Source organism: Tachypleus tridentatus, chromosome 6 (genome assembly GCF_004210375.1).
Source record: "Tachypleus tridentatus isolate NWPU-2018 chromosome 6, ASM421037v1, whole genome shotgun sequence".
NCBI lineage: Eukaryota > Metazoa > Arthropoda > Merostomata > Xiphosura > Limulidae > Tachypleus > Tachypleus tridentatus.
The window spans coordinates 42183730-42201598 of NC_134830.1; the positions used below are offsets into that span (position 1 = coordinate 42183730).

Genomic DNA, 17869 nt, shown 5'->3' on the forward strand with positions numbered 1-17869 from the left:
CTATGTTTGTCTGACAAATCACTTCCACTTACAACAAACGCTTAATGTATAGACTTTCTGTGGAAATAAATACTTTCGTATACTTTCAACAGCAGAAACATCCCCATCTGGTGTCATGTTGTAGAATTATTGTTCAACTATGTGATTACAATAGATGCCACACAATAAATTAGTGTGGCATTGTAAATGATTTTGGTATTGCAGCAGCCATTGTGAATTGTCCAGTGCCCAGGAGTTTGAATTATAGGTGTTGGGCACTCTATTTCACGCGAAATATGCCTCGTCGGACCACATAACTCGCGATAGAAACTATGGATCTTTATCCAGCATTACAAGTCACAGTTTCGCTCTTGTTGGCAGTATACAAGGTACGGAAGAAACTTCTGGTAGTGTAATAAATCAATAACCGATGTTCGGCCAAGGCCAATTTCTAAGACAATATCTTTTGTGTTGATTTTAAATAGCTGCTGGCATATTTGTCATTATTTGTAGCTACTCGTGACCGTTGTTGTAGTGGTTTGGTTGAAAGTGTTTCTTAGAGACAACAAACAATGAATAAAATTGTGGATGGTTTTTGGTTATGGCTGTTTTTCATACTAGAACATTCCACAGGTATTATATATAAAGAATATACATTTCACTACATTCCGTATGTCATGTTCTGTATGTCGTTGTTTCTCTGGGACGTGAGAAATATTTTATAGCAGTTTATGAAGGACGGTACACGAGAAGGGCCAGGGTGGATAAACTGGCAATAGAAATATACAGTAAACGAGAGTTGGTAGACGTTGGTTTGCATAAATGCACACAGTTTTATTTCTTATTTTTTATTACAGTGAAATATTATTAATTTAATAAGGAAAGAAACATTTCTGGAGTAATATAGTTGTCTGCTATAATCTTTGTATTGACACATTTTACTAATAGTCTCAGAGATAGAATCTGATTGACTTTGATTTATTCTTTACACCATGACATCTAGTAAGGACTATTCCACAATATGGCAAAACAACAAGAACAAGAGCTCTAAATCAGCCGATTTCAGATATTTCACACCTATTTCAGAACAATAAGAAAAATTAGCAGTTTTTAACTAATCCTGTATGATAGTTTCACCAGAGACATATATTAGATAAGAAAACAGAGGGTAATCCAAAAGCTAGCTGTTTCTGTACAGTTTATTAATTATTCCAAAATTTCGTCTATTCCTGGTTACTCTACGAATATATTTGAAGTGGATATGAACATGACACACTTACTGACAAAGTAACAAAGGTTTCGGGGCATTTTATCCTCATAGAAAACCTTTAAATGTAGGACAGTTATTTTTGGATCACCCGGTACAATTTTGTGAAAACAACGTTATGTAAAACAAGAGACAACTATTCTTCGAAACTAAACACCTTGGCCTACAAAATAATAATTTGATTTTAAATCTTTTGTGCGTTTGGGAGAATAAGATGGTATCGATGAAAAAAAAAAAAAAAAGACAGGGCACAAAAGGATTGTCAGGTGAGAAAGGCTTAATTAAAATCATGACAAATGTATTGCCTTAATAGAACATTTGAACATATTGTATGTAAATTGTTTTTAAAAGAAGTTGTAAGAAAGTTGGTTATTTTTGGAAGTGTTTATTTTTAATTATTCGACGCCAGTCACTCAATAGAACTAAAATAATGTATTAAGGACAACATCCACCCAGTGGCACAGCGAAACTGCAGACTCACACCACTAGAAACCGTGCTTAATTACAAAGAAGCATAAGGACAACAATTTCAAAAATCTATTTTTAGTATTAGGATTATTGATAAAGGAAATATTCGTATTTAGTTAAAAATAGGAAAGATCTCTTTCTGCCGAAGACTAACTCCCTCGTTGTATTACAAATGAACTAATTTTAGACTTTTATTATGATAACCTTGACCTGACCTCTGACTCAACACGTTTAACCAAGATTACCACTGAATGAATAGCTAAAAATTGTCTTTAATATAGTGAGAAGTACTGTAAGTTGTGATACAAATATTAACCAAATATTTCATGAGAAACAAACAGATATACATATATAGATTGTTCCAACTTAGAAATTAGTTTTTTTTCAAAATCGCTTTGTCGCAATACATTCTGCTGAGATATAGCTTTGAAAGCAAACACAACTCGTACGACTTCATCACAGAAAAACAAAATGGAAGTAAAGAACTTGAAAAACCACCATGGCACACTTTGTTTTCAAATATACCCACATATGGCACGAGGTTAAGAGATTTTTTTCTTTTCCATAAGAACCTGGAATTATTCTCTTCCTTGAGGTCGTTTTCACTGGTCATAGGATTGTGTCCAATAAGTTAAGAGACTTCATCATGTCTTCATCCTGAAAGATACTCTTTACGGTTATTGGTTTCATCGAAAATTATCAACAGTTAATGACACAAAAGTTTTGTTGTTTTTATTTCCAAACCAAAAATCAATTTTGTTTCTTTGTAAAGTTAATTCACTATTTCTGTTTCATTATACAACTCTTTGATTAAAACCATTGCGCAATATTTTGATAGAATAACAAGTTAAATGATCTGAACGACATCAGTGAAAGACAGAACGTAACCGTAGCTCTGTTTTATCAGTACCGTTTAGAGATTTTAGTATTTTGTATTTAGAATTATGGAGCTATCCTTTCTAAAACAAACTATAAACCATTTTGGTTAACTTTTACGTTCCAGAAAGTCAGACTTAATTGGTCCAATTGTGCGTTTTATTTGAGTTACGTTTTCAAAGTATCGCAAAATAATTTTAAGGTTAGCCCTAAATGGATTCAAGCAAAGGTTTAAGCAGGCTGAAAAGACTTAAGCTAACAAGTACTAAGTACGTGCCTCGTTCTTTACAAAATATTTAGTGTCCTAAGTATCAACCACACAAATCATTAAAAATGAATACACAACAAAAACTGGCTGAAAACTTGGGTGAGACATTACAACCACAGATGATTGATGTTAAGTTAGCAATTAAATAATGTAGGCTATAACCTAAACAAGGAATTATCGCTTATGGTGACTATATTTAGGAATCTTCTAGTAACTTTGCCTAAACTTCTAGTTCCAGTGTATATCACTGAACGTTTGTAAGTATGACCCTAGAGTTCGTCAGTTTTATAGAAGGTGCCAATGTGAACAGTATCTGTATTTATACGGATCAGTAAAACGTTTTAACCACCAAGCTGATCTTCTGAGGTCGCTGAAACAACAATCAGTTATTATCGATTATTAGGGTAACATACAATAACGGTGTTTATATCCAAAAATATAGTCAGTAATTAATAATATTTAACAACTTAACAGAAGTATTACAGACAATTAAACGGATAAGAAAATTATAGATTGAACAGAAGTGTCAGATGAATGATTGATTAAGAATTACTCCACTTTGAACAGTAAATACTCTTCGTGAATGAGCTGTTAAAAAACACAACAGCCTGAACAGAAGTGTCACATTTGACTGATTACGTAATTAAGAACTGTTCTTTGTTACAAATGTGATATAATCTCGCTTGAGACTGTACACATTTTTGTACAGATTTATTATTGTCAAACAGAAACATATGAACAATAGAAATGCTTAATATAATATTTTAATGACAGAATGTGAAATTTGGACAACAACCTAGTGAAGAAATGATTACTAGTGGTTGTTATTGGTTGTTTTTTGTAAAAAGCATTACGATATTTATAAGTTAAGAAAGTGCAATTGTTGCATGTAAAGAGACTACGAGATTATACGCCTCGTTTATTTGTACTGTGAGAACTCGTACAATTATTAGAGTTAGAACTATCATTATTGTAGCAGTTTGGGTAATTAATGTTTATTTATCTTACTTCAGTAAATACTTGATAACGCGGGCAATCAATTACCATATCTTTATTTGCCTATAAGCATCTAATATTATGTGTGTTAATATTTAATTAATTAGAAAGAGCTCCATTAGATATGTTAATATTATTGTGGCTCCTAAAAAGAAAGGTTTATGTTCTATGTTAACGGAAACAATGTTTGTTTGTTTTTTATTTTAAACCCGGTAGTCACACATATAGATTTGATTTCATTGTGATTTCACCTTTTATTTTGATAATTTGTAAGAGGAAACATTGAAGGAACAAAGCAGTGCTACACTTCGTTTTGAAACTATATTGAGAACGTCATTTTGTAAATATTTGAAGGGTGTTTTTTATATAATTAATTTATATATAATTTATAATTTATTTATTCTTTATAGAATTAGCTGTTCAGGCTACACTTAGCCTCTTAAACTCATAAGTAAATATGATGAAATATTGTAAACAAATGGTGCTGCAAGAGAAAATGAGTTTTATTGCTTTTCCCAACATTTTCCAAACACATTTGATTTAAATAAATAATATAAATATGCATTTGCGTGTGTATTAAAAAAACACTAATTAATAAACGCAGAAACATAAAACATACTGGCAAAGTACACGACGTTAATTGAATAAAGTACTAATTAAAGGAAATACATTACTGTTTTTATTCCTGGATCTTCACTTTCGTAATATTTGTAGGAATAATAAATCGATATTACCCAAGCCATATACGAATGAAAAGTTAAAGATTCTCCATATGAAAGTACACGTCACGTCACTTCGAGAACTATGTATTTGCCAAAGTGACACTTATTTTATGACACCATGTTAAAAAATTGTTATATAGGATAAGGATAAAAATCATTCTGGTATCAAACTCCACAAAAAGGAGAATTTACTTACAATATTAACGTAATCAACGTTCTGTTGGTGATCAGAATCTTAAGTTTGAGATTTTCTTTTTCATTATAAATGAATGACGTAATTTTCAAACATCTAGAATTATCATCAAATAAAGTTAGTTGCAGTGATATTGATCTGTATTTAGAAATTCATAATGGAATTCTTATTATGCTTTATTAACTTTTTTCATCAAGCAGTAGTTCAAGTTATGATGGTTGTCACAGTTAAAAACTTCAAATCACATCTTAATGTTAAAAATGAGTACAAAGATTGAACTCTAATTACAACGTCTTACAAAAAACATTCGTTTTTGGTATTATGTAGCACATTACTACCATAAACAATATATTTCTCCAGTTTTATATGAGGTATTATTAATATGGCTTGCCCGCTAGTACAGCGGTATGTCTCCAGATTTACAACGCTAAAATCAGGGGTTCGATTCCCCTCGGTGGACTCAGCAGATAGCCCAATGTGAAAACACACGCCCATTAATGTTTTTTTTTTAAGGCTAAAATTCTGCACTTAACATTTAGGTTCAAAATAGCATGCATATCACTGAACTTCGGCACTTATATTGATGATTCCAACGTGGACATCCTCTGTATTCATACTGATTAATCTCATCTGGTAACCACTAAGATGATTTTGTAACTATCAGTCTGGTTTTAGTAACCATTAAGCTGATTTGGTAACCATCAGTCTGGTTTGGTAACAATCAAATTGATTTTGTAACCATCAACCTGGCTTGGTAACCATAAAATTGATTTCGTAACCATCAAGCTGATTTTGTGAGGTAATTGTACTGGCATTCATGTGGAAAGACAAAGCTAGCTACAACCTGTACTTGGCTGGACTAACAGAGGTGATGTTGCTTTTTTAGGTTGATTGTGATTTCATGAAATGAAGATTTGGTTGTTAAAGCATTATAATTCAATTGAAAATGACACTTTGTGTTCTTTAGCGTTCTAATTTCAGTACACATTAGAAGTGTTTTGATTATATAATTGTTCTGCCTGTGATATGGTTTTCATATGGAGTTACAGTTTTGTATCATGTTGTGGTGTCCAAATTTAATAGAACAACAAAGAATAATGTTTAATAAATTGAAAAATAAAATAAACTTAATACACGAAATATCATGTTCTTTAATATACACTTTGTGATCTTGATAAATCATCATCGGATTGGGAGATTTTCTTTTCCTTTTTTCACTACAAAGAATTCATAGATGACTCCTTCTTTTTTTTCCTTGTATGTTGAAGGCAAACTGAGAAATGCGACAATTTGATTATAGGATTTGTAACTACATGTGTAAATGTTTTAGTCCTTCACAAGTCATTATTGGTAAGTGGCTTCTTGTCAAGTTTAGTAGTAGTAAATATTTTACTGATTTTTAAATATTTGTTTTCAGCGAATTAGAATACTGAATACGTGTTTATGTTTCACGAAGAGGCTTGGTTATTTCTCCACATTGTCAAAATGAAACGATAAAACTAATATTAGCAATAATTAAACTCCTTCTTAAGTTATATTTAACTATTACAACACAAACAAACATTAAATATAACTATTTATATCTGTATTCAAAGTTAATTAAAAATATAAATGGTTATGCTAACCTTAAGACAGGTGTCCATAAATTCGTCAAAGGTAACTACGCCATCTTTATTTTTGTCCAATCGCTAAAAAAAAAAAAAAAAGAGAAACGTTTTGTGTTGAACTTATGCTTCCTCCTGTGAAACTACAAGAACAGAGCTGGAAAGAAACATACTTTAAGAGCTTAAAAATATATTCAGAACGTAATAAAACACATTTCAACAAATGCGTTATGAAACTATATGTGTTCTCACAGGTGTTACTACATGGTGGAATGGAAGAATTTGACCTCCAATAATGTGAAAAGGGAGAGACGTTGCAGCCAGTAACATATCTTACACTAGAGGGCTATAATTGCGCAATACTTATTATGTTTCTCAAAGGAACGTGTGATATTAATTTCAAAATAATGGTTTTGTTGTTGTTTTGAATTAAGCACAAAGCTATACAAAGGGCTATCTGTGCTCCGCCCACCACGGGTATCGAAACCTGAATTTTGTCGTTGATAAGTCCGCAGACGTACCGCTGAGCCACTTGGAAGCTCAAAATAACGGACAGCCGGTTGACTTCTAATATTTCAAACTTCACTGGCAAAGTTCAACATCGCTTCTCCTCGTTCAGTTGCCGTCCGTTCGTCGTCCTAATGTTTTAATCTATAAAGCATTTGAATTTCCTCGTGGTGGGTAGAGCACAGACAGCCCTTTTGTGTAGTTTTGTGCTTAACAGCAAACAACAACAGTAACATTATTTGAACTATTCAACGTTCTGTTAGATTGTTTCGTTTATTTAAATGAATAATTGAGCAATGAACGCCTGTTTGCATTATACGAACATCCGAGATTGACTCCCGAATTTTACTCTTGCAAACCCTCAAGCTTACCGCCAAGCTACTAAAGAGTACACTTTTTAGTACATAAAAAACATCCAAATGTAATGATTTTCAAAATGTTGAACATATTTATAATCACCAGTATTTTTATTTAAAGATAAAATCTGTTAATTGAAAAAAAAATTAGTACAGAAAATAGTATTATTAACCATTGATACATAAATATACCTCGTGCAACTTTTTAATACTAAAACAAATACAGCAATTAATTCTAAGATTCTGAATAACGGTAAATATCAGCCCGTTATCATAGTGCCAAATGTTAAAATAACTTATCTTATTCATTTGTAACCTAGTATGAATTTCAGACTTTTAATGTTGTCTAATTATAGAATAGTATGTATAACTTAATACAGGAATCTAAACAACATTTAGAGACGTACAAAACGTAATTTACTTAAGAAATCCATTGTTACACTCAAACTCAGGCGATTTTACATAGTTTTCACCGAAAGCCATGAATTGTGTTGTTTTTAAGCATTGAAGGAAAACACACGGGCCTAGCGCGTAAGGCGTGCGACTCGTAATCCGAGGGTCACGGGTTCGCGCCCGCGTCGAGCTAAACATGCTCGCCCTCCCAGCCGTGGGGGTGTATAATGTTACAGTCAATCCCACTAGTAAAGAAATGCCTTCCCTCTAGTCTTACACTGCTAAATTAGGGAGGGCTAGCACAGATAGCCCTCGAGTAGCTTTGGGCGAAATTCCCAAACAAACAAAAAACACACGGGACGTGACTGATAACGGCTACTTCGAAAATTCTATTAATTGAGAAAATTTTGCAGCTTATTTTGGTGATTACCAAAGTATTAAAATTCTTCCCTTTTAAAGAGGGGTAACACGTTATAAATGTTTAGTCTTTTAACTCATAAAGAAAACATTGCAGGTAAATGTTACCCAGCTTAGCATTCTAAATCTGTCAGGTGTAATTAATTATTACTTCATTAAGCGGTGAATCATTCAGAATTTTCGCTTTTTGGTAACTTTTTCTTCACTGTTATCTTAAGAACAGTTTAATATTTTTTGTTGTTGTTTTAAAAGTTTGTTTTTGAATTTAGAGCAAAGCTATACGAGGGCTATCTACGCTAGCCGTCCCTAATTTAGCTGTATAAGACCAGAGGGGAGATAGCTAGTCATCACCACCTACTGCCAACTTTTGGGCTACTCTTTTACTAATAAATAGTAGGATTGGCTGTCACATTATGACGCTCCCACGGCTGAAAGGGCGAGCATGTTTGGGTGTGACTGAGATTCGAACTCGCGACCCTCAGATTGCGAGTATCTTAACCACCCGGCCATGCCGAGCATGTAAAAGATTTATATATATTCACTCGCTCTATTTGTAGAAATCGCTTCTTCGTCTGACAATTTGAACTTGGAGGACTTCATAAAAATACTGGATGTACATTGTTTTTAAATTCATCTGGAAAAACCGGATTCACATATTAAATCAATAAACCTGTATCTCAGAACGGCTGGTATGGGTATTAACACTTTTATTGACAAGGAGAGAACAACGTTTCGACCATCCTAGATCATCTTCATGTTAAGAAAGAGAGAAATCAATAAAGCATATAAAATATCTTTGACTACTAATTGAAACAAATCTAGCTAAGTTTCTGTTTCTTGAAGTTAATTTGAGAAACTCCGTGAAACAGAAACTACAACTTACCAATACATTAAGCTTTAAAGATATTGCGATAAAATATTCCAACTTGTGTTTTTATCGAATATAGTTTGTTTTGTTTCAGATATTCGTACAAAGCGACAGGAAACTAGCTGCGCTAACGGAACCTAATTAACAGCTAGTTAACAGTTGTCAACCAACATCTCTTGTGCTGCTCTAATCTATCAGTGGGATTTGGTCGTCACTCTTACACCACATCCATAATCAAAGTGAGAAACGTAATTTTTCCATTCTGTGAGACGTTAACCATGAACCTTCACATTCATAATCAGACACGTTAACCACAAATCCGCTCTCACCTTTTCTTGATGATGGAATAGTGTAGAGACATAGAATTATATAAAGTTGTAACTGTACAAGTACGAGATGATTTTAAAGTATATTTTCATTCATAACAATCAGCTCCCCTCCCCAGTGATATAGCTGTATGTCTACGGAGTTACAACACTAGAAATCGAATTTCTATACCCGTGGTGGGCAGAGCACGGATAGCTCATTGTGTAACTTTGTGCTGAATTACAAATAAACAATCAGTATGAGCATAAAATGTTTCCTTTTCACTGTAAGAAATTCGGGTATAAGAAAATATTTCAACAAACTTAACTTAATATACTTATGTTTATTATTTATATTTAATTAGGCCAAACCCCCAATTTTGAGACAAACATTACAGCAGTAACTATGGCGGGCATAATGTCGAATAAAAATATCAAAAGTATTATAGAGTATCAAATATACTATGGTTATTATGGCATGTTAAAAACAAACCATTTCAGTGCTGTATATGCAGTTCGAAAATTATATTGAATCACAGAAGGCGATAGCACTCTCTATGTAAGGATGGCACGGACTCCCGTATTAAAGTAATACAAAAGTCTTCTGGATTTTCTTTTCACAGACCATCAGAAACTAACAGATAAGAAGCTACCTGGAATAATCGCTCTGTGTACGATGTGTATGCCACTTTTCAGCTATCCAGAGCGTCCCAAAGTCAAAAACCGATGAATAGCCCATCATCGTTATTTTTCTTCAACAGGCATAGCGCGTACCTAGTTCTAGCATTAACTATAATTTTATCATCATTTGATAGAGCAAACTAGTCTTCACGAATTTTGACTACGTATTTTATTATTATTACTCTATGCAAAATTTATAACGGTTCAGAATACACTCTATAAATTACTAACCCACGTACATCATGTTATAAAAGTAAACAAACAAGTATAGGGGGAAAAAGGTATTGTTAGATTAAAAAAACTATGTAGGGCTAGCTAGTGAATTTGAAAAAAGTTTGTTTTGAATTTCGCGCAAAGCAATACGAAGACTACCTGCGTTAGGCGTCCCTAATTTAGCAGTTATAATCTAGAGGAATGGAAGCTAGTCAACACCATTCACAAGCAATTTTAGGCTACTCTAAAATACGAATGCTGGGATTGACTGAAACATTATAATGTTTCCACATCTGACAGGGAGAGCATGTTTGATGGGATTGCGAGTCGACAGCTTTAGCCACCTGGTCATGTTGGGCTAAGTGTGTTTCTTGTTAAGTGTAAAGCTATTTAGTGGGCTGTCTTTGCTGTGCTCATCACGAATATCAAAACCTAGTTTCTAGCATTAAGTTTAAGAAATCTAACTTACATAACATTTATGTTATTTTTACATGTTAGTTAAAATAAAATTCCACATTTTTGAGATACGAACGTTCTATGCTTTACGCATGTATATATTTCTTAAAATTTCTTCAGGGAAGACGTGTTTCATTTCATGGAACAAAGTTTTTATATGTAATTATACATTTACAGAACGTAACCAGGAGACATTCTGTTTCACATGCACGTATTCAGTCTCTCATAATTATTGTCATTAAACGCATCTTATATGGGTGAAACTTTGTAGAGACGACTCTCTATCATTCTACATAACATTCTGATACTGCTTTTATTTTCATTTCATTTAGCAGTCCGAAAGATAGTCGGTGGACTCAGCAGATAACCCGATGTGGCTTCACTATAACAAAACACGTATACACATACTTTTCGTCAAAATATTTGCATACAAGCAAATAATAAAAATAACAATGATAGCATCTGATAAAGAAGAGACCATTTTAAAGAATAACTGAAACTTTTAGGTCGATTCCTTGGTTTTTACAAACTGTTCCTTGTGTACGTTAATGTAAGAAATAAGCAAACAAGTTTTTTCTGTTCCCCATACTATGACAGGATAACATAATACACTGGCGTGGAACAGATGTTTCGATAAATCACTGCTGACGTTGTAAGTTTTAAAGCTGACAACGACTCTTACTTACTAAAACCAACAGCAACTATTTTATAACAACAAATAGTTTCCCTAATACATAATTTTGTAAAACTATTCATTCATCACGTTGAAGAAAAAACAAAATAAGTTCGTGTCTTGTCTTGTTGAGTTATACATATAATATTCCACATGAAAGACATATGCGAGTGTTAAATGAACATATATACAAGCCCTTGCTGTATTGTTTTACTTATTTTTCAAAACTGTCGCCCAACATCCGGATCCTACTTTCGTACGACATATGTATACTTAAATAAAGGACAATGAAAGCAGTAATATTATATCCAACACCCTTCTGAGAAACAGCGAACATGTCGTCTTTTAAGAAACATTATTCGCATAAAATATGCAGAACAACAATTATAAGTAAGTTACTGTTTGCAGTCTTCAATAAGTAAGGACCTGTTAATACGACATTTATTGTTTAAAATCAAGCTCAGTCAGTTTCAGACAACAATAAACTTGTTTAAGAAACTTAGTAATATCTTATCTAATCATATATATACCCATTGTCATTCTTTAAAAATTGCAAATTTTCGTAACTTATTCTACTAAATTTAAATTTAAAGAAATGTATTTTAATCATTTTAAAAGGAAGCCGTTTTGTTCCTCTTTTTATTTTTTGTCCAATCATATTTTTATTTTTTTGGTACAAATTGAAAGGCGATTCTTATATAGTCCACTTTCATTACCTTCTTTATTAAACAGTCACTGGCATCCAAATCAATTTACTAAATTATTCGTTTTTTAAAGAAACATTTTACTAAAACAGAAACATATTTCGAGCCTGGCATCGTCTAGTGGTTGGGGTTCGAGACTCACAAACTGCGGGTTTGAATCCCATCAACAAACACGTTAACCCTTTTATCTATGGGGGTAGCCCAAGCGTTTTCTGTGGATGGTGTTGACTAACAGAACTAACTGCACTCCCTCTAGAGCGTAAAATCTGAGATATGGAATAATTATGCAGATAGTACTCGAGTAATTTTAAGCAAAATGCAACAAACAAACGTGTTGCGAAACTAATACTTTAAAGCAAGAAACACATAACACTATGTAACACAGATATTGTTTCTGGATAGTATGTGTTATTTCTTAATTGCTTATGTTGTAAAAGTACAGAAAATAGCCATTATTCTCTTGAAACTTTGCTTTTGTGACCTGGATAATGAAATTTAGAAATTAACCTATTTTCTATGTAAAAACGGGCAAATTTGCACATTTTTATTTACATAAGGTCTGAATAAAACAACATATGAATCAAGATCTACATGTATTTATACTAAAGTTATGCAAAAATGTTTAGTAGTGAGTAGTGTTTTCGAGATTTGCGACTGTAATGTAAATCACTTTCACGTATCAGTCCCCAAATATTGTCTTCCTTCATAATTTCGTTATACGCTCCCAAGTCATGAAAGCAAAGTTTGAAGAGAAAAATAGGTCTTTTCCATTTACTTTAGGCATAAGCAATTGAGAAATAACACTTTCTGCCAAGGAACAAGAAAAAGTAAAAATTTGTTACATAGCATAGTAGTCTCAGTATACACAAAATGTAAGAAGCGTAAAACTTATTTGAAGTTAAATGAATTTCTTTTTTGCGTCTAGTGAGTTTTAAAGGTTGTAACCACAAAACTTGTTATTAATCTACTAAGTAACCACAAAACTTGTTATTAATCTACTTTACTTGTCTCTGATCTAGACTGAACTGACGAGCAATATCATTCTACATATTATACTTTGTCAGGCGGTCGGCTAGATTTACAATTCGTTAGGGATAGCTAGATGGTTAGGGTATATGGCATATAACCTGACAGTAACCGGTTCGAATCCACGTACCCCCAAACCATGTCACACGTTCAACCATAGTGACCTTATAATGTGCGGTTAATCCTACTATCTGGTGGTAGAAGAGTATGGCTAGTGCAGATAGCCCTCTCGTAACTTTGAGGGAAATTCAAAATACACACATAGTTCGTCAGTTCTTCTGAATGATGAGTGTGTATTATTATACCAAAGCCACATCTGACTATGTGCTGAGTCCACCAAGGGGAATCGAACCCCTAATTTTAGCATTGTAAATCCACGGGGGACTCTGAATGACGAGTAGGCTAGTTCAGATAAAAAATTAAACAACAATATCGTGTCAAAATAAATAAACAACAATATGATGTTAAAACGAATAAACAATATCATGTCCACAGATTATTATCCTAATGCTTACTTATATGTGTGGAAATATTTAAGTTGGTAAAAGTTGCACTTCACTCGCTTAATTCACTCTATACCAATGTTTTTCGAACAATTTACTAATATAAATGGTGGCTCATCAATTACTATATCTGCAGTGTCGAATTTTATTCGACCTAAAATAAAGTTTTTGTATCAAACAATAGGCCTAATCGGTACTGGATATGACATATATGGTGGAGTTATTATATCACTCTTTTTTTTTATCGGAAATTTTTATAACCCTGAAGTTTTTACGATTAGCTTTCCATGTACGCACGACTTGGGATCAAATGCGCTGTTTTCCTTCATTCCACATTTAACTGTGACTATATTGACTAAAATACATTGATACTGAGAAATAAATGACCATGCTCTGGCAATGCATAATACAATAAAATAAGTAAAGATAACTAAAATAAACTGCAAATAGTTGAAACTCTAATCACGTGGATCCTTGTATGAAGAAATGTTTCAGCCTGTTAACGCATATACGCCTAAACCCAGTGGAAAAATATTCATACGCTTCCTCCCCAGTTCAGCGAGATTTTTTTTAAAAATTGGGTTCATGTTTCATGTAAACTTGAGCTAAAACGAAACTTATGTTTACTTAGCCAACATTATTTGAAGGTTTCTTTCTATTTGCACAGTCTTGTTTAGCATATGTATGAAATAAAGACAAAACTTCGAGAAAGAATACAAGAAAACAAATATAGAGCTTCCATATAGAGGGAAAAGTAAGAAAGAAAACTAAAAACATATAAAAGTATTTTTCTAAATATATTAAAATAACATTAGTTCACTGAAGGCCAAGATATATTTTGCAGATTAAATTAATAAATTTAATTGTTCAAGAAATGCTTTAAGATTGATGTTGAGATGTACAAGCCTTGATAAAATCAAAATGGCAAAACGTGTATTGGTTAATAAGAATTATCCAGGTTACTAAAGAACTGTGGTATTGCACTTAGGCCCGGCATGGCCAAGAGTGTTAAGGTGTTCAACTCGTAATCCGAGGTCGCGGGTTCGAATCCCGGTCGCACCAAACATGGTCGCCCTTTCAGCTGTGGGGGCGTTATAATGTTACGGTCAATCCCACTATTCGTTGGTAAAAGAGTAGCCCAAGAGTTGGCGGTGGGTGGTGATGACTAGCTGCCTTCCCTCTAGTCTGACACTGATAAATTAGGGACGGCTAGCGCAGATAGCCCTCGAGTAGCTTTGTGCGAAGTTCAAGACAAACAAGTATTGTACTTAAATCAATGCACTTATTGACTTGATGTTAATTTTTCACACCATTATCAAACACTTGCTAATGGTATTTTGAAGCGCGTGGTATAAATATTTTGTAAACAAACCAAAAATTAAAAATAACGGATAAAACATTTATGTAAGTAATAGATATTTTTGACTTCGTGGAGAATCATGAATTTAAATATGTTTTATTCGTTTACTTAGATAATACAATCTACTTTACACTTACAACAATCATGTATGGTCATTTTTTATAACCTCCTCTATACTTATTTGACTTCTCTACGTTAAACTGTAATTCTGGTACAACATGAAGAAACATACTTGTTTTAATTTATGCTAATTCAAAATACGTCGGTCTCAGTTCCACTTACAAGATATTCCGGTGAGGATATGAAAAAAACAAATGTATTTCTTTTATTAACAAGAACATGGAGGATCAATTATTTTACTACCTGAAAGACTCTTTCGGAATGCTCTCGTGCTGAGGTCTCGTCAACAGAGGGCTCAGCGAATTGTCCCATGAGGCTATAAACAGCCATGATGATTTCAGACATTTCCTCTCTGCTGATACAACCATCGCCGTTGATATCATAAAGGTTAAATGTCCACTGCAGTTTTTCTAAAGTTGAACCTCGAGTTAAGGCAGACAGTCCTACGACAAAATCCTACGGAGTAGAATTAAATAGTGATTTTACCATAACTATTAACGATAAAAAATAATAGGGGAGTCTTGGAAAATCCAGTCTTAGTTTCAAAGTGATTACGCTCAATGCCCATTCTTTCACACAAGATATTTATATAGAAAAATGGCATGAAATAGGTCTTAAGTAGGGCACGAATGTCTTCAAAGGAGAGAACACGTGAATTCTAATATGAAAGTTATCTGAGAACCTGTATCTATTATAGTTTTATAAAACTAAAATGACAGTAGTATGAATGATAGCAAATTACGTACTTAGATCACAACAGATTCGGATTACATAGTAATTCAAGTGATAAAAACAATGTAAATATTCAAGCAACAGACGGTGATTGTTTATCTTAACATTTTGGGCTTCAGCTTTTCTCCAGGAAACTATAAACTATCAGATTCTATTGGATTGTTGTCGGTTGGGTAACTTTCGGATAAATTTATAAAAAGCATTAACCATATAGATTTTTAACAGTTAAATAATCTTTTCTTAACTCCGTCTGTTCGTTTCAACGATTTTAAATTTTAGTATGGTTTTTATTATTTTTAATGTTTTATATATAGTACGATTGTTCTCAAAATAGGTGCACCACTTTTAGTTTTAAAGTTTCGAACTAAACGTTCACTTCTTAGCCTGCTCCTAGTGGCTCAGCGGTAAGATCTATAACTCTAATAACCGGGTTTCGTTACCCATAGTAGGCAATGGTAGTTCGTTTTATATGTTTAACAACAAACGAACTTATCAGCCGTTAACTTAATGCTGGTTAAAAGTACTTTTTAAGATCTATTTGGAGCAAGTCTCGTCTAATTTAACTTTTTAATATTAATTTATGAAACATAACAATGATTCACTGTTTGCAAATAGTCAATAATATTGTCGGTTAATTTTATTTCGACCTTCTTCGGCCATTATTAAAATGTTTTAAGACCGATTCTTTGGAGTAAGAGAAGTCAGTTTTTGCTTTTATTTACTATTATAAAGAACGCTTTGCGAAAGTTAGTTTAAAGTTCTGTTTGTTTGTTTTTTATTTGTTGGTGTTTACACACTGGCGGTAATATTTGATATTCAGGTTAATTTTAATTTTTGTTCTGCTTGTATTTATAAGACTAGGAAATAATTACAAAAACATACAGACGACACACGTACAGGAGATACAAACAATGAGCCAATTTATTATTAACACATTATCACAGAAGTTCCTCAGTTGGCCAGCAATAGGTTTACGGACTTATAATGCTAAAATTCTGGGTTCAATTCCCCGTGATGGACAGAGTGCAAAGTAGTCCATTGTGTACGTTTACCTAAAAACAGCAACACTTTATGGTTGAGAAATATTGTACCAGATGTCCTTTGGTACAATTTCCCACAAAACAGGAATCACTTGTTCCGTGTTGCCGATCGCTGATTTGTTTTGTTGACATAGTTTTACATGTACACTGATTTCTCTCTGGAAGTTTCAGTGTTCGTTTGTGAGTGAGCTGATGTTACAGTTCAGTCTGGGTTTGCAGCTAGTGTGAGGTTTGTATTTGTTCAGTTGTTAGTTGGTTCGTTCTTCTCTTCTCTTCTCTTAACTGTTGTTCTTATGCACTCTTATTTAGAACGTAACTGTTCATACTGATGTACAACCATACAGTTATGTTGGTTGTTCATGTGATATATCAACGGCTTTTATTTGATTGTTTGCTGTTAAGCGTAAAGCTACACAATGGAAATCTGTTATGTACCCACAAAAAACATCAAAAGCAGATTTTTAGTGTTGTAAGCCTTCAGACCTATCGCTGAACCATTGGTTTTTTTGGTCTGTATTTAGATCTAAATCTACAATTAAGTTTAATTTTCGTATAGGATCTGTGCATCAGTTTTTTGCTTATTTTTTATCACAAGCGACACATTTTTTAGATATGGTAGAACTAAAGCCACTTCCTTTTGATAAGCTATAAGTGACTGTTGGATGATCGTCTAGTATTTATTACACTATGTAACACAAATTTTGTTCCTGGATAGTATGTGTTATTTCTTAATTGCTTATGTTGTAAAAGTACAGAAAATGGCCATTATTCCCTTTAAACTTTGCTTTTGTGACCTGGATAATGAAATTTAGAAAATAACCTATTTTCTATGTAAAAATGGACAAATTTGCAGATTTTCATTTACATAAGGTCTGAATAAAACATATGAATCAAGATTTACATGTATTTATACTAAAGTTATACAAAAACGAACAAAATGTTTAGAAGTGAGTTGTTTTTCGAGATTTGCGACTGTAAAGTAAGTCACTTTCACGTATCACGTATCAGTCCCCAAATACAGTCACCCATCATGTTTTGTTATACGCTCCCAGGTCATAAAAGCAAAGTTTGAAGAGAAAAATACATATTTTCCATTTACTTTAGGCATAGCAATTAGGAAATAACACTTCTGCCCAGGAAGG

General features: G+C 33.0%; 1 protein-coding gene and 1 long non-coding RNA gene across 2 annotated transcripts in view; one reads left to right on the plus strand and one right to left on the minus strand.

The window, feature by feature from the left end:
- Positions 1–792: 792 nt before the first annotated feature.
- Positions 793–17869, minus strand: part of LOC143252330 (A-type potassium channel modulatory protein KCNIP1-like) — a 69846-nt gene continuing 52769 nt past the window's right edge. The window contains exons 6-8 of the mRNA XM_076504297.1: positions 15199–15411; positions 6395–6457; positions 793–2371 (exon numbers count right to left, since the gene is read on the minus strand). Coding sequence (XP_076360412.1) covers positions 2324–2371; positions 6395–6457; positions 15199–15411 — 324 coding nt within the window. The 3' untranslated portion in view covers positions 793–2323. The remainder of the gene's footprint in view (positions 2372–6394; positions 6458–15198; positions 15412–17869) is intronic.
- Positions 16877–17869, plus strand: part of LOC143252331 (uncharacterized) — a 47848-nt gene continuing 46855 nt past the window's right edge. Inside the window, exon 1 of the long non-coding RNA XR_013028932.1 lies at positions 16877–16956. This is a non-coding gene — a long non-coding RNA (uncharacterized LOC143252331). The remainder of the gene's footprint in view (positions 16957–17869) is intronic.